This window comes from Artemia sp. Qi Xiang Cuo, chromosome 11 (assembly GCF_049724085.1).
Source record: "Artemia sp. Qi Xiang Cuo chromosome 11, ASM4972408v1, whole genome shotgun sequence".
Taxonomy (NCBI): domain Eukaryota; kingdom Metazoa; phylum Arthropoda; class Branchiopoda; order Anostraca; family Artemiidae; genus Artemia; species Artemia sp. Qi Xiang Cuo.
In genome coordinates this window covers 51499912-51521823 of record NC_142804.1, presented here as the reverse complement: position 1 = coordinate 51521823, position 21912 = coordinate 51499912, and the positions used below count along the sequence as shown (strand labels likewise).

The 21912-nt window shown below is 37.2% G+C and overlaps 1 protein-coding gene across 3 annotated transcripts in view; it reads left to right on the top strand.

The window, feature by feature from the left end:
* Positions 1-128: 128 nt before the first annotated feature.
* The window catches only part of LOC148947112 (constitutive coactivator of PPAR-gamma-like protein 1 homolog), a 124447-nt gene continuing 102663 nt past the window's right edge, over positions 129-21912 (top strand). For 2 of the 3 annotated variants that reach the window (XM_089096876.1, XM_089096874.1), the window contains exons 1-3: positions 129-237; positions 8789-9003; positions 18456-18628. In XM_089096876.1, coding sequence (XP_088953002.1) covers positions 8799-9003; positions 18456-18628 — 378 coding nt within the window. In that variant the 5' untranslated portion in view covers positions 129-237; positions 8789-8798. Of the gene's footprint in view, positions 252-8788; positions 9004-18455; positions 18629-21912 lie in introns of all 3 variants that reach the window. The other variant, XM_089096875.1, reaches the window with a different exon arrangement.

Genomic DNA, 21912 nt, shown 5'->3' with positions numbered 1-21912 from the left:
GCGTTATATTTGATAAATTTATACTTATTTTAATATATAGTAAGCTTTTGAATGTTTTAATGATATCTATTACCTTCCATCATTTAACTTAATTAGTGTTTATGTTTATAATTGTACAAAACAAATAGATTCAGCAGGCTTTCCTGTCTTCCTTTTGCTTTCAAATTTCTATAGGCTATAGCCTATCTCAATAGCATTAAACCAAAATTTAACTTAAGTATCACAGCAAATAAATCAGTAAGCATAGCCCTGTATGTGTTATTTGGTTTTATGAAGTGGGCAGAATATTTGCCCTTGGGGTGGTAGACTAGAATGATTGGGATCTGTGAAGAGGGGGAGGGGTCTATTTTTCTAACATAGCCTATATCTTTGATAAACTACTAAATCTACTACTTAGTTGGTAAAATTCTAGACAAGCTACTTTTTGCTATATTGGAAAGCCATTGTGTTAGGAAAATAAAACTTTTAGTAGCCTAGCCTAATGAATCAAGGGCCAAAACATACTCTAGGAAGTCTCTTCTGATTTCTGTGTCATATAAATTTTCCAATTTAACAGGTCTATAAGTAAAATTCTACTTTAGTTACTTTTGGCTATTTTAGGAAGGGGTTAGTTTAGGAAAACAAAAATTTCAGGGATAGGTCTACAGGCTAAAGTATGTCCTAGGAAGGTATTTTGAAGTATGGTAAATTTCTACCAAATCATATTGAGTTAGGAATAAAGTGAATACACCATTTGATGCCTTTTTTTATGCTGATTACGAATATAGGCCTAATAGTCATTTCTAGGTATTGGAAATGAATTTCAGCCCCCCCCTATATCTCCCAATTCCGGGTGTTTAGCCTATTTCTCCACCCTAACCCATAATGGGAATATATAGGGGGGGGGGCTGTAATACATATCCAAAAGAAATGATGAATGTATTCGTGATAAGCATAAAAAAAGGCAGCACACTGTCTATCAACTTTAGTACTAAATCAATAATATGATTTGGTAGAAATTTACCATACTTCAAAATACCTTCCTAGGACATACTTTAGCCTGTAGACCTATCCCTGAAATTTTTGTTTTCCTAAACTAACCCCTTCCTAAAATAGCCAAAAGTAACTAAAGTAGAATTTTACCGCAATGATTACTATATTCATAATCAGCATAAAAAAGGCATTGAGTGGTATATTCACTTATGCATAAGTCAATAATATGATTTGGCAGAAATTTACCTGAAGTACATACCTCCACTCTTTCTACCTCTTGAGGGTCCTTACCTTTAAAAATCTGTGTGTTATAAAAGTTGTGTGTCATTTTCATTACTAGCCTAAAGCCAAAGAAACTGATAACTGTTGTTTTGTCAAAATTTCAGTAAGTAGGTAGACCTGTCATGTAAACAAATTTCAGGAACCTCTAGAGGTAGAAGAAGTAGAGGTAGGGACTTCAAAAGGTAAATATCTACCAAATCATATTATTGACTTATGCATAAAGTGAATATACCACTCGATGCCTTTTTTTTATGATGATTACAAATATAATAATCATTTCTATTAGAAATGAATTTCAGTGCCCCCCCCCTATATGCCAATTCAGGGTATATATTTCTACATTAGGGGGGGGTGGGGGTGTGGTGGCAAATTTTGTTTTTGATGTAAATGGGAGGTAAGTTTAAACTTTACCCCCCCCCCCTCTAATGTAGAAATATATACCCTGAATTGGCATATATAAGGGGGGGGGCTGAAATTCATTTCTGATAGAAATGATTATTATATTTGTAATCATCATAAAAAAAGGCATCAAGTGGTAGGCCTATAGGCCTATTCACTTTTTGCGTAAGTCAATAATATGATTTGGTAGATATTTACCCTTCAAAATAACTTCCTGGGATATACTTTAGCCTGTAAACCCATCCCTGAAAGTTTCATTTTCCTAACCTAACCTCTTTCCAAGATAGCCAAAAGTAGCTAAAGTATTATTTTACTGGTCTATTCTTATTGAAATTTGGTTAAAACAACATTATACCTTAATTTTCAGTCTTGGTAAATATGAGTAGTTTATGTAGGCTAAATGACCTACAAATAAAGTGAATATACCACTAGATAGCATTTTTTATGCTCTTTCTTAATATAATAATTGCTGGTATAGGCTAAACTTAGGGCTTTGCCAGTGCATAACAAAACAGGTAATTTTTTTGTAAATCATAGTATTGACTTACAAAAAAAGTGAATATATCACTTGATGCCTTTTTTTATGCTCTTTACAAATTTAATTATCACCTCTATTGGAAATTCAAATTTAAGCCCTTTTTAGCTCTTGAAAATGACAAAAATATAAAAATATATAGGGTGTAAAAAGGCTTAAAACATCTGTTTTAAACTTACTGTTTCATAATAATTTTTTTTTATCCACAAGCACTGACTTTCCACAATTAAGTTGGATAAATCAAATTGTAACAATAAATCTTGCAGGTACTCCTTCAATATACCCACTCTTTTATATATCTCAAACTGAAGACTAAATGAAAAACCCATTTTGACAGGATGATGCAAGACACCACTGTAGAGAAATACAATATTTGTGGGGGGAGGGAAGGTACCTAGGTTAGGTTATTATATTTTTGTCATTTTCAAGAGCTCAAAAAGGGCTTAAATTTGAATTTCCAATAGAAGTGATTATTATATTCATAAAGAGCATAAAAAAAAGGCATCAAGTGGCATATTCACTTTATTTGTAAGTCAATAATATGATTTGCAAAAAATTTACCACAAATCATGCTAAGAAAACAATTCTTACTTCATACTATTAGCCTACTACTAACAACTCACCACAGCACCAAGCTGCCTGAGGCCAACACAGCTATGCATCTTCCCCCATCCCAATCTATTTTAAGCCTCTCTCTACACCCTCCCAGGAAGTTACCATTTACCATTACATTTAAATCTTTCTTTATGACATCCTCCCACCCTAACTACAGACCTGCTTTCTGTTTAGCAATTGATAGTTGGCAAAAAAGACAATCTTTGGCAATCTGTCATCCTTCATCCACATAATGTGCCCTAGCTATCTCAACCTTTCTCTCATTATAGCACCAGGATTAAACGACACTTTTTGTACTGCCTAGGCTATTGTTTCAAGCACAGTCAGTAAGCTAGGTACCCAGAACAATCTGTAGACAATTTCTCTAGAAAATATCTAGCAAATCTTCATCTGCTTTTTGGACTGCCCATGCTTCAGAGCCATATTTGACCACTGTCATCACTGTAGCTTCCAATACTTACTTCACAATATGCAGAATAATCCTAGTTAACATATTTTGCAGGTATAGAACTTTTATCTTCACTATTTTTCTTGTATTTCTAATTTTTCTATCACATTTTTAAATATTTGTGTCTATTCTCTAGGTCATGAAAATTGTTTATTAACAAACCCTTGACCACCATCTTACTAACCTAACTTAACCTAATTTATCAGTATTTGTCTATTAATTTTATTCTTGTGAGAATTATTAGATGGCAGTGATGGTGTTCAATTACATATATAGATTATTTGAAAATAGAAAAATGCAGCCATATTTTTTTTAGAATTTTGAAAAAAAGTTGTACAACAGTACAGAAACCTAAAAATTGTTAACTAGGATTTTCTGAATATTATGAAGTAAGAATTATTTTCTTAACATATTTCCTTATGTACTGGTAAAACTCTAGGCTTGTACCTAATTGCTTTTCCTGCAAATTCTGTTTTAAGTTTTTTTGGACCCTTGAAAATGAGTCCAGGTACCATGAATAGAATATTCAGATTGCAAAAATCTTAATGTGTTTCCTGCTGTGTTTCAACCTATTTGTCTCAGGTTTCCCAAGTTTATTTAGGAAAGACAATGGACAACTGCAAGTTGTGTTGCTCCTGGTTTACAAAAGCAGATAGGAGTGGCAGAAAGATAAACAGATGGTGTTGGATTGGTGATGATGAATTTTCATTTTTCTGCAAAATATGCAGGAATAATCTTAGCTGCCATAAAGGCTTTTAAGCCTTGAATCAGCCTGCATCATTAGACAAGCACAAGAAACAGGTTGCAATCTGTGTCAATCCATTACATTTACAATTGTGTAGATCTGCTAGGCAACAGTTCTAATGAGAAAAGCCATCAGCTAACAGTGGAAGTAAAACTCTTGAGATTTTTTGCAACAAAGATGGTGCATACAATGCAGAAGTCATATGAGTACTCAAGTCCTTGTAAGCTTCTATGTCTGCAGCTTCAAGTGATGGACTCAATGATGTCTTTGATGCCATATTCTTTGGTAATCTACTGCTCATGATGTTGATGAGTGTGAAGAAAGCTATGTACATAATAACTGATGCACTTCATCCATACTGTAAACAGGATCTTATGAAGGACATAGGTGAAGCTTACTTTGTTCTTGAATACAAAAAAAAAAAAATACAAATAGAGAATAAAAAAAGAGCTACAGATTAGAATTCACTTTTGGTCCTCTTTAAGAGATCAAGTTTTGAGCCACCATCTAGGGACATTTCATGGGACATGCTACTGGTGAAAAAAATTATAAAAGAGCTTATGTAGCTTTTTTAAAAGCTGATGAGCATTTGTAGCAAGAATTTACCTCTTGAAAGATTAATAAAGATAGTTAGCAATGGTCCTAATATCATTAAAAAGGTATGGTCATAAGTGAATGCATTGAATGAGGGCTGCAAACCTGGATTTTTGGGTTTTTAGCCTTGCATGATCAGCTGTACTATTTTTGAATTGGACCCATATTTGGGATTCCAGGCTCTTCCTAGAAAATCCTGAAAGATTATTTTCATAATTCTTAAGCACTGTTTTTTTTTTGGAGGTGACTAACAGCTGCCACTTTTTTTTATCAGATTCTTTCATGAATAATATTGGATTTTACTCAGGGAAGAGTTTGTTTAAGCTCATTTTTATTCTTGGTTATTATGGGCTGGGGTTTGCCCTTTATTAGGTAACCATGATGTGTGAGGTTGTACTGCAATAGTACAACCTTGTTACTTTGTTACTTTCCTATTTGCTTCCTATAACAAATGTAAGAAAAAAAAAATGAATGAAATATTAGAATTTTACCCTCCTCACCCACAGCCAAACTGGGGGACTCTCCTACAGGCAAAATATAAGAAAAAAGTAGTGACTGCTCTGAATAGTGATGCCTATGTTCTGAAAAGTCACTTTCTGCATTGAAAAGGAACTAAAGCATGGGCATAGGCAGCATATTGTCTAGGGGGGGCAGTTGATAGTGTGATGGAGGTCCTTTTATCAAATGCTTTTCTAACCATCTGCTTTTTCAGCCAATTCTAATGTAAATTTGAAGGTCTAGGGGGGGCAGCTGCCACCCCCCTGCCCCCCTCCCTATGCCCAAGAACTAAAGTCACTTTTCTTTTGCATCTTGTTCCAGCTGACCCTTGCAAAATTCTTCAAAGGAGCTTGTGAACATTGGAATGCATAACAGCCATGTTGTGCAAATGAAAGGGCTCCAGGAATTTGGCAAGGAGTCATCCAACTTTGTTGTCATCTTGAGGCATTTTTTCCCCTTAGCTAGCCTGCTTGATGTGAGGATTTTCTAGAATGCCAGAAAAAGAAAGGTGTCCTATACAAAAGTTTCATTCAGCACATCCCAACAAGGTGGCTGACATTGGGTCCTGCTTTTTGCTGAGTGATTGATCAGTAGCTGGTACTCTTGGAGTATTTTTTGCATTACATGCCAGCAAAGAAATCATTTTTGAAGCATGTTGCTTTATCAGCAAAGTACCTCAAGATCATAAGCTACATAAAAAGGAAAGATGTTTTCAGAACTTGAATTTGTGTATTCATCATCTGAGCTTTTTACAAAATTCACAGCAGCATTTCAGAAGAACCAACCCCTTGTGCATACTTGTCATACCAAGCTGAGAAACCTACTTCTCACTGTGTTTACAAACCTTCTGAAACTGAACATTATTATGTCTGCTGATGAAATTCTACCAGTTTGCTTGAGAACTTGGACAACTATTTGCAGGACACTATTGTAGGTGAGTAGGTTGAACTTGTGTTAGATGCTCAGAAACTCACCTTGTTAGAAAGACAAGGGTACCAAGGCACTTCAAGGCAGCTGCCAAACACTTGGTCAAGAAGTGCCCCATCTCTTCAAATAGCCTTTTCCAAGCACTCAGGGGCATGGATCCCATGGAAAGGAAAAGAGCTAGAAGTCATCAGATATAGTCGTGCTTGCTTGAGAAATCCCTTTAGGAGTAAGTAATGATTATGTTAGAAGTGAGTGAATATTACTGCAAGCTGAGAACTCTGTAGAATCAACACCATCACATGTCAACCATTACTGGCATTAAATCTTCTCAATTATCTTAAGAAGGGCTAGTGCCCTTCTTCATAGTCGAAAGTGATTGGAGGGTAACTAACCCCCCTCTCATGCTCACCATTTCCCCAAACGCATCCAATCACAATTTTCTGATAGCCATTTGGTTCAACGTAGTTGAAAGTTCTGTAAATTAGGTCTTTGAGGATGACACTCCCCTCCAGAGCCTTCAGGGCTAAGGTTGTAAGTTATGCCCTGGGGGTATATAAGGTTTTTATTGAAAACTTTGTCATAGAAACTTCAAAAAGGGCTCATTTGATTGGAAATTCAAAGGGCTAGTGCCCTTTTAAATAGTCACAAGTGATCAGAGGGTAACTAATCCCCCTCTCACGCCCACCATTTCACCAAACACATCCAATCAAAATTTTGAGGTCTTTGAAGATTACAACCCCTCCCCCCCCCCCAGCCCTCAGGGCAAGGGTTGTAAGTTATGCCCTGGGGGCATATAAGGTTTTTATAGAAAGTGTTGTTGTAGAAACTTCAAAAAGGGCTCATTTGATTAGAAATTGAAAGGGCTAGTGGCCTTTTTATAGTCAAAAGTGATTGGTCAACTAACTCCCCTCTCACACCCACCGTTTCCCCAAGCACATCAAAACAAAATTTTGAGATGGCCATTTTTTTAACGTAGTTTCAAGTTCTGGAACTTATGTCTTTGAGGATGACACCCCCCTTCCCCCCCTCACAACCCTCAGGGAAAGGGTTGCACATTATGCCCTGGGGGCATATAAGGTTTTTATTATTTGGAATTTAGAGGGCTAGTGCCCTTATTAATAGAACATAGTTGAAGAATCTGAAAATTATGTTTTTTGAGTATTTCACCCCCCCCCACAACCCTCAGGGCTAAGGTTGTAAGTTATGCCCTGGGGGCATATAATATCATATATAAAGTGTTGTCATAAAAACTTAAAAAAGGGCTCTTTCAATTGGAAGTTGAGAGGGCTATTGCCCTTTTTAATAGTTGAAAGTAATCATAAGGAGACACCCCCCCCCATGCCCCTCATTTTTCCCAAACATTTCTGATCAAAATTTTGATATGGCCATTTTATTCAAGGTAGTTGAAAGGTATGGAAATTATGTCTTTGAGGGTGATAACCCTCCCCCCCCATAGCCATTGGGACAAGGGTTGTAAGTTATGCCTTTAGGGCATTTAACTTTTTTATAGAATTTTTCAGAATGGGCTCATTTGATTGGAAATTGAGAGGACTAGTACCCTTTTTATTAGTCGAAAGTGTCAGAGGGCAAATGTCTCCCTCCATGTCTATCATTTCCTCAAACACTTCCAGTCAAAATTTCGATATAGCCATTGTGTTAAGCCTATCAGAAAGGTCTGGAAATTATGTCTTCGAGGATACCAAATCATCCCAGCCAAGGGTTGGGGGGATTCCCCCTCAGGACCAGGGTTGTGAGTTTTGCCCTGGGGACATATAAGGTTTATAGAAAGTATGGTCATATAAACTTCAAAAGGGGCTCATTGGATTGGCAATTAGATGCTCTAGTGCCCTTTTGAAGAGTCAAAGTGATCAGAGGGCAGCTACCCTCTCCCCCCTACACACACATCATATTGTCCCAAAGTGCATCTTATGGAAATTTTTGACAGAGTCGTCGTCTTAAAGTAGTCCAAATATCATATAACAAGCGCTTGGTAGTTTAACTTAACCCAGGAGATTAGGGACAAAGCTTTTAAGTTACGTCCAGGAGGTATCAAATGTTTATATGGGAAGGATGGTGGTTCAAGTTCAGAAGAGGCTCAGTCTTTCTCCCTGAAAAAGACTGTCAATATAAAACAAACATAAATTAATCAAAAAAAAAATTTGCACAAAAAAGTTTTTCAAAAAAAGGTAAAGAGCTCCATTAAACCAAAAATGCACTAAAATAGAATCAAATAATCTACCAAGCATACAAATATCACAAATCAGTATCAATAAATAAATGAAACCCAAAACAACAGAAATTAGAATAAGTTAACCTCAAAACGAGCAGAAGTTATTCTAAATTCGGTGCTAAATCCTGTGCTTTCTAAGAGTCAGAATGTAATTTGTACTCTACTTAAAAAATTACTTTAAATGTGTTCACTTTTATAGCTTCAAGAAATCAAACTTTAATCAAGATTTTAAGGAATAAATATCAGCATTATGTATATTAAACTGACAATGCACATTTTTTTTCAGTAAATTCATTTTAATTTTTAATGACTCTCTTCCTGTGTCCTGTGTTTGAGTTTCATTTATTTATTGATAGTAATTTGGGGTAGTTTTATGCTTGGAAGATTATTTGACTGTATTTTTGCTCATTCTAGGCTTAATGGATCTCTGCTTTTCTTTGAAAAGCTTGTCTCATGGAAAAATATTGTTTAAGTTAATCCATTATATAAATCCATATGCATAGTATCTGCTTTTGCTTGGCTAATACCTTATTTCCCTTTCAGATCCCGAAAAATGAGTCTGAAGGATCTACAAAAATATTTAGAAGCCGAAATAGATGGCGCAAGTGTGCCAGTTAATCTAATTAAAATTGCAATGGAAACCGTTGGATCTGCACCTTTCCATCCTGGAGCAAATGCACTGATGCCACAAAATGAGCTGAATATCTTAGTTGATGGGGAGTCATGTCTGGATAGACTTTATGGTGGTTTCTATTCAGGTAAGAAAATATGTTCATTCAATAAAATGGACATAGTTTTTTTCTTTTACTTCAGAAAGAAAGATGAAATAAGAGGAAATTATGAAAATATGAAACTGAGTGGAGAAATCTGGAAAAGCAAGAAAATGAAGAAAGTTATAGTTGAAAGCACCATGATAATTTGCAACAGATAAAGTTAAAGTTCAGTTTAGGTCACAATGCATTAGGAAAACCCTCTAGGTTGAATTGCTTAACACAATCAATGAGTTGAAAAAGAGGAGCCATATATACTTTTTGTGATTCCCTATTTCAAAGGATATGATTGAAGCAGTCTTTGTAAATGACAGCAGTTGTGGCTCCTGCATAAAATGAAGTTTTTCAAATGTTACTTCAAGGATAGGTGTACACAGCCAAAAGTTAAGAGGAGAGGGGCTACATGTGCTGCCTGTGATTATATCTAATCACTACTACACTATCAAGATGCTTGGAGCTAGTGTGATTATTCTTTAGGCTGATTCTAGGAGGACACCCAATTACCTTAAAATTACCTTAAATCGCACTTGCTAGCGATATGGACGAGTCCAGTGTACGCCAGTTAGTGATGATAGGGCCGCGGGACATCAGCTTCATCCCACTGCGTGAGCCATAGTTTGGTTTCCCATTCCTTATCGAGATTGGCTTTGAAACTGTCAACGGATGGTGAACTCACTGTCGTTTCACTCAGATCGTTCCAGAGGCTTAGGATGCGGTTGGAGAAAAAATGGTTCCTCTTCCTTGTATTAGCACACTTCCGAAAAAGCTTTGCTGAATGACCCCTGGTTCTTGACAACTGGGCAGGCTGAAAGAGGTCCTTGTCGTCAGACTTGAGCAGTTTGTAGGTCATTATCATATCACCTCTTTGCCAATGGTATGTCAGAGTTGGTAGCTTGAGGCTCTGCAGTCGGCATTCATACTCTTTGTCTCTGAGCCCCTTTACGCATTTTGACGCCCGTCTTTGGACAGACTCGAGAGCCATCTGGTATGTTTTGTTAATTGGCGTGGCGACACACATTCCAAATTCTAATCTCGGTCTCACCAGGCTCTTGTAAAGTTTTGTGATTATTGCAGGGGATCTACTTGTCATTGTACGTTTGATGAAACCGAGAGTTTGGTTTGCCTTTGCTACTGCAGCTCGGGTTTGGCAATTGAAATTAAGGTCTTTGTCTACAACAACCCCCAGATCTCTTTCAGAGGTACTCTCAGAGAGTGGCTGTCTCACACCGGCATTTGCTGACATTGAGTATTGCCATCGTGGGTTATTTCTTCCAAAATGGAGAACCTTGCACTTTTCGACATTAAACTCGAGCCTCCATATCTTGGCCCATTTGCCAAAGCTGTCAAGATCTGACTGTATTGAGGTCACACCCTGCTGAGTTCCGACAGGACCAATGAGCTTTGAGTTAACGGCGTACAGGCTAAGCTTGCTTGTAACGGTTCTTGGAGCATCATTAATATATACATTGAAGAGTGTAGGTCCCAAAACTGTTCCTTGAGGAACCCTGCTTAAGACCTCAGCTATTTTGGAGTAGTAAGCTCTGCCACCTTCACCAAAAACTCTGACCTGCTGCTTTCTTCCCCTTAGGAAAGACGTGATCCAGTCCACCACTCCCTCTTGAATTCCAATTGCCTTCAGTTTCAAATGAAGCCTTCGATGGCAGACTTGATCGAAGGCTTTAGCAAAGTCTAGCAAGATCATATCCACTGGGAGACCTTGGTCGAGGAGCTCAGTTATGTAATTATACGAGTCAATCAGATTGGTTTCGACTGATCTGCCTGGTCGGAAACCAGGTTGTTGTTTCGATAGAAGGTTATTTGTGATCAAATGTCTAAGAACGGCAGTGTTGACAATACCTTCTAGGATTTTCCCAACAGCAGACGTAATACTGATTGGCCAATAACTGCAAGCTTTACTCTTGTCTCCTCCTTTATGTCTTGGCAAGATATGGGCTACTTTCCAGTCCATTGGTATGACGTTAGTGTCAATAGATTGCTGGCAGAGTCTTGAGAGGGGTCTTGCTAGTTGGGAATGAGCTTCCTTTAAGAGTCGTGGATGTATGCCATCAGGCCCAACAGACTTATTTGGATTAAGCTTTTTAAGCTGAGATTCGAGCTCAGCCTGATCCACTCTTATTGGTGACATTTGAGTGGTGATTTTGTAGCATGGTGGGGTTGGCCGGGGGGCTTTGTCTGCGGGTGTGAAGACTGATGTAAACTGGTGGTTCAAGGCATCAGCAATTTCTTGGGGGTCGTTTGACTGGGCTCCATTACAAACCAGCTCTGAAACCGTGTGTCTACCAGGCTTATGTGCTGAGGCATATTTCCAGAACTTCTTGGGATTGGTTTTTGAGGTTGCTGCAATGGCCTCCTTGTATTTATCTATCAGTTCTCTGGACAGGGCTCGAACTTTGTTCCTTGCGGCTTTGAACTTTACCAGGTAGTCCGTTCTGTGGGGGTCCTGATTTATGAGCTTCGACAGTTTCTTCTTCTTGTTCCTTGCACTTTTCATTTCTCTGGTCATAAAGGGAAGAGTTTTCGGTTTTCGTCTCCACGTGGTAGTTGTATTTCTACTGACGGTGTCTAACAACATATTTTTCATTTTCTCTCACGTGTCCTCTACCTCCATCGTTTCGACAAATGACCAATCGCACTGACAGAGTTCACGCCTGATTTGATTGTAGTTTGTATACACATGTCTGGTTAGATTCGATGTCTGTGGGTACAATCAAAATCGGCATTTTATAGCTATGTGATCACTATTTCCAAATGGGGGTTGCGATTCTATATCAATGAGTGACTCAGGATCATTTACCAAAACAAAATCAAGGAGTGAAAGATTCTGTCCCTCTCGATATCTGGTCGGGAATGTCACCGCCTGAAACAGCGAGTGTGCTTCTAAGCAGTCAAGAAAAGACTGCGTAACCGCTTTACTTGTGTGGCCGTACCCCTCAGTCCACTCAATCATAGGTAAGTTAAAGTCGCCAACTATGACTAGATTCTTACACTTTCGAGCAGCACCATCAATAGACCGGCATATAGCCGAGAGTGAGTTCTCCAGACTCGTTGAGGTGGGACTTCTGTAAAAACAACCAAGTATAATGGGACCCCCAGGTAGGTTAATAGATATCAAAATTTGTTCTACACATGGCTCATATTCTGACTTAATATCAACAGTGCCTACCTGAATCGTTTCTTGTACATATATGGCTATTCCTCTGCCACCATCCGTCAATAAGTTTGTCATCAGTCTGTATCCTGAAATCTGTATCTGGGATTCTATCAGGGGTAGGGTGGTTCGCTTTGGTTTAATCTCACAGAACGCATAAATATCAGCCTCATTTGCGGAGAGGACACATCTGACCTCCTGAAATTTCGAGGTTAGGCAATCAACATTGCTAAACCCCACACTAAGTCCAGTAATTTTCTTGCAATGACTGTTGCCTGCATCTGTACTAAGTCCATAAGAAAACATAGAAGTCTCTGGGTTTGCATCACTATAATTATCACTTGTATACACTGTACTTCGAAAATCACTACCATCTAACCGACTATTTACATAAGTTACTTCACTTGGCATATCTTCTAGAGTTCCTGTGCAGCCGGCGGGACTGCACGAGTTGGCACGTTTTTTGGAACTATAGCGTTGCCTCGGATAACCAAATTGGTTTCGCCTTGTGCTTGTTTGGCCTGCAACTCCTCGTATAATTTTGCTCTTTTCTCGCGGTCAGTCTTCGAGACATCGTTACGGAACTGGATTGTATCTGACCCTTTTCTTTCATAAGACTTTTGAAGGATTTGTTTCTTAGTCTTAAAATCAGGGACCAAGAACATTATTGGAACAGGCTTGTTTCCGGTGCTGGTGGTTTGCATCTTGTCCTTGGGTTTGCAGATTACTCAGACGACAGACATTTGAGATGCTCACATTTGGCAGCCCATACTCAATCGTAAGGTATCTCTTGATGTACAGTTCATCACTTGTCTGAGGGAGGACACCAAAGACAACAATATTAAGCTTTTGGCGCTGCCGGTCCCTGTCGTCTGCACTCATGTGTCTAACTTTAGTTTCAAGCTGCACCTCAAGATCATTTTTCAATGTCCGAATCTCCGACTCGACCAATCTCTGAACTGCTGCCTGGTCGAATGAGTTGCACTGTTCGATAGTAGCCAACCGACTTTCAACACCACTAAAGCGGTTATCGATATCAGTGGTTAGCTGGTCTCTTAGTTTGGCAAACGCTTCTTTCACTGCATCCTTAACTTTAGTGTCCAGTTCCTTTACAGCACTAAGAGCAGACCGGAATGGTTCAAGATTCTTATCCATAAACTTCTGAATATCGTTCAAAGATGCCCCACTCGCCACTTGAGGATTACTTTTGCAAAGTGAGCATTTCCACTCACAGCCAACTCGTCGCGTCATTTTAGTCAGTAGAGAGTACTCTGCCTCCGACATTTCTAGACAGTCAATGCATATCCAGAGGCCACAGCCATCACAGTTCAGAGCACATGAATCCTCATGCAAGTTCTCATCACATGTTGCGCACTTATTGGTCCCATTTTTTGGGCTCTCGCAAAGTCTCTTTGGCCGCATTGTGCTGGCAATACTGTTCTAACTTGTTTTGAGTCGGCAACACTGCTTCATGCAAGCTAGATATTTATAATGGTTAAAATGTCCAGAAATACTTTGATGGTGAGTTTAACTTTTAAATTAACCTTAGTCTATCCTTGAATGTCACTTTTTGATGGAGTAGGCTCACTTCGTCCGTGTTAATTTTTCACTTGACAATATTCGAGGTAGACAGAATGTGGGAAGTGCAATACTCAAATCACCTATTCCCAGCAATTTAAGGATTAAAATCCTGCTGGTACCAATTCGGCCTCTTGTGTATTTTCTATTGCTCCCTCCTGCTCAAGTTATCCACCAAAAATACGCAAAAACGGACAAGCCACCGTAAGCAATGGTTTTTTAGTATTTAATGTTTGGCAACTGCGCTTTTTTGCTGGCTACAAATTCGGAAAGGAGAAGGACACTGAATTCATCTTGGCTTTATTTACAAACAGATAATCAGCTGTTTATTAGCAGACAAAGGACAAGTCCCTTGGGAATAGAAAATAAAAATTTTCTAACATCAAAAATCAGGTAAATAAAGTGAAACACCAGGGAAAACCACTTAAAAAGAAACTTAATATCAAGTATAAGGAGATAGGCTATGGTAAAAAATGGGTAGAAATAAATGTTCTTTCTCACAAATTTGGTCAACAATCCTTTATTCAATTTCACACCTCCCAGTTGCTGTTGCAGTTCTTTTTGATACTGCCTCCAATACTGCCTCCCAGATTTTTATTTGGGGGTCTGCTCAAGACAGGAAGCCCAAGGGCAAGTGTTGTACTCAAAAAAGTTATCTTGGGTTTTTTTTTTTTTTACTCATTTTGTAAAAAAAATCATGAACATTCTGTATAATGTCTCAAGAAATACATGCTGCTAAATTAAGGAAGAAACTGGAAGATTTTTGTAGCTTAATTGAGAAATAATAAAGCCATTGATTTTGCATATAAGTCTTTTACATATAGTATGCATATTATGTATAGTATACATATATAGTATAGTATTACTCATAGTCTTTTAAACACCAGATGGTTTACTCCCAAAACCAGAAGAGTTTTGTTTGGTGGATTCTATTACATAATTACTGATTTGAGAAAATAAAGACTCCATAGGTTTTTTAATCTTTGCTGCATTTATTAGAAGCACATTTACCAAATTGAGGATTGGTTGCATATTTCTTATAATTTCTTGAACACTGAATCAGTGCTGTTGTTATTTTGATGTTGCAGTCATGTACATGCACACTAAAGTGTTGAAAGGACAGGGATAGATTTATGGTATTTCTTATACATCTCTTTCTCCAACTAGGAAAACTGAAAAATAAATTCTAGAGAAATAAAAGTGAAAGTTTTATTTGTATTTATATGTGATGTACTCTAGATTTATGTCACAACCAAAGATAATTCAAAGAAGATCTTATTAGTAATGCCCTATTTAGATTATTATTATTATTAATAAAAAATAAATCTGAAAAAAAAGTAGCATTGGTAGTAGTGTTTTTGTAGTGTTTGCATATTGCCTTTTGGTCAATTGTTCTTCCCCTTTAAGCATTCTTGGAAAGTTTCAAATACCCAAATCCATTCTTGAGATACACCCTTTTGACAATCAGCATGCACATGGGGTGTTTTGATTTAGTTCAAATTTCCCCTCAATATTCTCATAAATTTTCACCTTTATACCCTTGGCCTTGATAGTGCTAGTATCATAGTAGTAGTGGTAGTAGTTGGAGAAGTAGTAGCAGTAGTAGTGTTGCATTGGTAGTAGTAACAGTAGTGTTAGTAGCAGTAGTAGGATGTACTTGTTGCCTTTTGGTCAGGTGAACATCCCCCTCATGATACCTGAGAAGTTTCATCTTGATACAGTAAGCCGCTCCAAAAATATTGCTTATATGTCCTTTTGACACCTTTTTATATTAATACTTTGTCTTACAAGTAGTTGCTGTAGTTTAGTTGTAGTAGTAGTAAAAGTAGCAATTGTTGCAGTATTAGTAGTTGCATGCACATATTGCCTTTTTGTCGATTAATTTTCCTCTGTAAGCATTCTCTGAAAGTTCAGACTTTGTCTTTAGGGATTGACATCCCCAAAGACATTATTACTGAATCTTTCAACTATGTTGAACAAAATGGCTATATCAAAATTTTGATTGGATATTTAATGTCGTAATAGCGTTTAAAGCTGTAGATTTTCCTTCATTTGATACTAAAACTATTTTAAAACAAATAATTTTAATTGTTTACCTATTATTGTCAGCGTAATACAGGTTACCATAGTCCACTCCTAGGTAGTACAATTCAAATTTTGCGGGTATTACATTGGTTTGTATTTTTCGGGGAATGTTTATATTTGTTAATCATGAAGTGGTCTGCTTTTGGCTGTTGTACACAACCTGCTCTCCTTCTCAAGTCCATTTTTGCAGTGGTGACAAATAAAGTGATTTCTGTCTCTTTATTGGATTCCTCTTTTTCTATAAACCTGTCTATACTTATTCTTTTTTCCTACCATTTTTTTCTCTTTGAAAAAAATAAACATAATAAATCAACAATCACATTCTAATATCTCGTAGCAAAATATAACATCTACCAGTAATTATACAATAAAGTTTACTTACAGACAAATTGTTTTAATTTTGAACTGCAGTATTGCTGCTGTTGATTACTTTCTTTTGTTAATTTAGCAAGTGCGTTTCATGTAAAAATAAGTATTTCCAATTTTTAAATATTTTAATTACTCCTCCCCCACGCATAAAAGCTGCCGTATACAAAAGTTAGGTACTACATATTTTGAACATATACTAATTATTATATCTTCTTCTTGAGTGGTAGGACACAGTATGTAGACATGTCTGGAGCTAAGTCAGGTGAAAGAGTAGTTGAATTGTGTTTGTCCCAGGGTTCTGTTTTAGGCCTCCTTTTATTTTTAGTATATATATCAATGACTTGAGCTTTTCTGTAATGAGTTTGATAAATAATTTTCAAGGTTTATATACTAATTCTAAGGTCATCCTTCCCAGTTTTGCTGATGATACCCATTTTGCTGTGGCAGCAAAGACTTCAGCTTATTTAATAGGAATAATGAAAAATGGTATACTATGTATAGATAAGTGGATGAGAGTAAGTAAACCTTTGTTAATTCATAATAAATCAGGGCTTCTTATGTATGGTAGGTCTTCTAATTATTACCCTTGGATCACTGGGTTCTAGGCGTTTAACGCCCCCCCCGGAAAATACCCCCCTTGGAAAATGTGGCTTTCCAAATTTGAGAATTTTATTTGTGTTTTTTTTACGTAGGGGGAAGGAATATTGGTACTTGTGTATTATGCGCCACTCACTCAAGTTTACGCTGTGTAAAATTCGAGAACACACCAGTTTTTTCGTTAGTTTCTTCGTTACTTTACGAATCAATTTGGGCTATAGATTTGCATATTAGGAGGGGGGGGGGGTAGATTATAGCGGGTCTGCATGCAAAATGTGTTTGGTACAATTATATTTGGCTTTAAAATACACTTCTCTATCTATCTATCTAATATGCAGAATACTTCTACGAAACACATTTTGCATGCAGAACCGCTATACTTTACCCCCCCCCCCACCCTAATATGCAAATATATAGCCCACATTTATTTCTAAAGTAACGAAGAAACTGACTAAAAAACAGGTGAGTTCTCGAATTTTACACAGCGCAAACTTGAGTGAGTGGCGCATAATACAGAAGCACCAAAATTCCTTCCCCCTACTAAAAAAAAAACTCAAATAAAATTCTCAAATTTGGAAAGCCTTACTTTCCACGGGGGGGGGGGGTAAACGCCGGCCACTGGATCACTGATATACAAATAGATAATAATGTAGTCAAGCATACCAATAATATCAGATATATTGCTGTTATTGTTGATGAATGCCTTAGTTTTAAAAACCACATATCTTTTATTAGTACTAAAATTGCAAGAAATGTTGGAATAATGAGAAAATTAAATAACATATCCAGGATTATATGATGAGATTAATTTGTTTCTCTTTTGTCTACCCGTATTTGGTTTATTCTATGAATGTATGGTCTAGTACGTTGTCGGCCCGCCTGAAGCAAAAACATGTGATGCAGAACATGGCACTCGGAGTGTTGACTGGAGATAGCAAAGAAATATTTGTTAGATCTCAATATGTACAGTTAAATATTATTCCTCTGTCAGGTCTAGGGAAATTTTATCATGCATTATTCATATATAAGAATTATTCCAAAATAGTTCCTAAATGTTTCCTAATTGTATTTACTTCTGGTATTGGGCCAAATTTTTTGAATAATTTGCCTGAATTTCTTAAAAAGTCGGCAAATGTGTTTGATTTCTGTAGAGATATTAAAACAGATTGTCTCCAGTTGTATGATTTTTGAAGAATAGTTAAATTGAATTTTTTTCTCTCTCAAGTTCCGACAAAACAAATAATGCAAATATATTGTTTAATTTTTTTGTTGGATGGAAACAGGTTTATTTTAGTGTGTTGGTATGTGGAATGTTTTGTTGTTTTGAAGGGTTGTTGGTGACCAGGAGTAGTGCAAATGCAGATTCTTTTTTTTTTTTCTTCTTTATTTCTTTTCTCTTCTTCTCTTTATTAAATTTTATTTATTGTGTTTAAGGGGTCACTCCAAGCAAGTGAAAGCTTACGGAGGATTATTTGTTTTATTCTGTTGCATTTTTTAGTTTTTTTCTTTATGTATTTTGTTGTGTATTTTCTTGAATAAACTCCGTTATCAAATTGAAATTATATTTCGAAGTCATCTTTTCTTATTGCCACCGAACGGCGAATATTTCGTGACGGGATTAGTCATAGTGAATATATTTTAGATTGGGTATGTGGTGGCCAGTGGCACAGAGTAGTTCGATTTTTATGCAGTTTAGTACCCACCATGCGCAACAACAAAATAAGTATGGCTGTCTATTTTGATGGAACGGATGGTGCATCAAGATTTGAAGAATGGAAGGACCTGCAACTTAAAAGAAGAGAAAATGTTAATCTAGTATGTGTCTTTTTATTTTGCTTTTTGTTTAGTTTTTATTGCTCTCTTTCACAACTTTTGATTATTGACTTGGCTCAACCTAATTTGATATGGTGTCATAGTCTACGTTTAGACTCAATGTTTACGTGCAGCGTTTAGTGTGTTTAGACTACTTTAAGGGTAATGCTTCTCCATTTTTATTTTTTTTTTTTATTTTTTTTTTACAATCATTTCATTTAGAACGAAAAATAGCAGAAAGCTGGGAATATTCAGTTGGTTCAGATTCTGAGGTTTAGTGACCTTTTTTTGAGTGAAAAAACAGAATGGAGTGCGGCCAAGTGCCATTTCAGTCCCGTTTTTTTTACCCTTGAAGCCCAATATGGTAATGAATATGAAATTCAAAATAGCGATCAAGGAGGCACACTTGTGCCTCTATAAAGAGGCGACCCACAACAATGTTAAGCGATTTCAGGTCCTAGAGGTCACAGAGAGACGGCGGTGATTGCATTTTGTAGCCCAAGCTCAAACTAAGAAACGTGCAAAATTTCATCCTCCTCCGACTTTATCTTCATGGGGTAAACTGGGCCGGAAGTTTCGACCCTCCCACCACAGCCCCCCTTTAACGTTGTCCGATTGGGCTGAATTTAGAGGCTAAGCTTTCCTGGGGTCCGGGAACTTATCCTCGAAATTTCAGCTCAATCCGATCACTCCTTCCCTGTTTTCAAAAAACCAAATATAGCCACTTAAAATTCATTTCTCTTTTTTTTTTTGTTATCCACGCCTACAGGCCACAGTCTGCAACTGATCTGGGTGAATGAGGACTCATTCGAAGGAGAATTTGACCTGTTAGGGCCTTTTGATATTTTAAGACCGAAAAAAACATCCCCCGAATTTAAATTTACGAAAAACCTCGTTTTCCTATAAGAGCCCGCTATAAGCGGGCTCTTATCGTTTTCCTATAAGAGCCTACGAAAACGCGGGCTCGTTTTCCTATAAGAGCCCGCAAGCTGTCAAATCAGCTAACAGTTAGTCAAGCAATAATAAGTAATAAACTATACAAAAACGTGCAGAAATTATTTGAAAAAAAACTACGTTTTCTAAAGAGTTAAAGAGGCTGAGTTACAAGGTTGAACCTTAAAACGTACAGGGATTAGGAGGCACAGTTGAGGGGCTGCTGCCCCCCAAACCCCCCCCTTTCGCAGCCTTTAAAGAAAAAAAAAGTTTTTTAAACTGAAAGTAAGGAGCGACATTAAATCTTAAAACGAACAGAAATTATTCCGTATATGAAAGGGGCTGTGCCCTCCTCAACGCCTCGCTCTTTACGCTAAAGTTTGACTTTCTCACAAAACTGTTTTTTTTAAACAATAAAAACTTTTGCGTAAAGAGCGAGGCGTTGAGGAGGGCACAGCCCCTTTCATATACGGAATAATTTCTGTTCGTTTTAAGTTTTAATGTCGCTCCTTACTTTTAGTTTAAAAAACTTTTTTTTTTTTATTTAAAGGCTGCGAAAGCAGGGGGTTTGGGGGGAGGCAGCCCCCCAACTGTACCTCCTAATCCCTGTACGTTTTAAGGTTCAACCTTGTAACTCAGCCTCTTTAACTCTTTAGAAAACGTAGTTTTTTTCAAATAATTTTAATTAGAGCCAATATAAAGTCCAAAATCTTTCAGTTTGCTATTTCATTTGCTGCGTTTGAGTTTTAGACATGTGCCTCCTAAACTTCCAGTGCTCTCATTGTTAAAGAAATTAGAACTTTCCTTTCTCGCCTTTCTTAGTAGTGATATTAGAAAGTTGGCCTATGGCAAGGAAATCAACTGTTGAACTAAGAGAGATATCTTTCATTTTTGTCCTTGTCGATAAATCTTGAAAAGCTGATGAAAGTATATGATATCAGTTTTCTGTCCATAAAAATTTGCTCATGAGATACAGCATTTTGAAAATTTCGAACAGTTGACAACTTGATTGTTGGGGCACACCTTAGAAAAGCCAATTCTGTAATATCATTCAAAACGATCATTGTTTCTATTTTTCACAAATTAACACAGTAGCAAGGTCCCTCCATTACCCCCCTCTCCTCATCAATTTTTTAGCAGAACGGTAAGCACTTTGCTCCTTTTTTGATGGTGGCACAAGCAGGAAATACAGGTCCTCTAACATCCCCTGCCCATCTCTCAGCACAAGTTTGTTTTTACAGAAAGGCAGGCATGAATTGAGGAACGATGTTCAATCTGTATTATAGGAAAACCAATTTGGACCAGCGGCGCTTCCAGGCTCCACGCTCCACCTTTTCATCTCGCTGCAAGCCTTCTAAGCAGAGCGTTAGATATATTGCACTTTATTTGAAATGTGTTCATGCATGAATCGTGCAAGTATTTTCATTATGAATGACTAGAGGCCACCCTCCCTCCTAATTTATCAAATTTTATACAAAAAAGTAGGTTTGTTACACCTTGTTTGAAGCAGAGTTATGCAATTATTTTCAATATGTGTTATTGGAAGCTCAAAACTCACACCTCCTAACTCTCAGGCTATCTAATCAAACAAGGATTTCTGATTATTATTATTATTGAAGGCACAAATTGGGTCTATCGATCCTTCAGCACACCCTTTCCCGCCCTCTCGCATTCAGTTTGTTTTAGAAAGTTAGGTATGTTGCACTTTATTTGAAGAAGAAGAATCCAAGGCTTTTTGATTAAAGCTGTTTAAGGCAAAAAATGGGTATATGGCTCCTCCAACCTCCCTTTGGCGCTTCCACCGCCAGTTTTTCAGCAGAAAGGTCGACATGGGGCACCTTGTCTCGACTGAAATCACGTGAAGATTTTCAATCTATTGTGGAAGACCAAAGTGGGGCTGTGTCCTTGCAGTTGTACCCACCCCTTTCATCACTAGCTTTTAGTTGGAAGATAGCTATGTTACCCCTTTTTGAAATGGAAAGATATCACGATATTTCCACGTATATGGTTTGAATTTCTGAAGTTGTATTATAATCACTATGTATTAAATTCAGTTTAAACGACCAAAGTAGTACAAAAAGGTAGAAACACCCCGTCTGAGCCTTAAAATAAAAGTCCAAAATAGGGATAAAATCCTTTTTAATAGACAGTGTATAATAAATTTCACAAAAAATACCAGATATTTCGGTCACATATACAGTGACCGTCATCAGTAGTACTTTCTACTGATGTACGAACTTTCTTGTGTACTAATAGCTGCACTAATTACTAATACCAAATAAATATTTAGAATCCCCATAAAAGCTGATTCTTTTATTGAATGTTATCAATAGTTAGGCTCTTACATTTTCGTT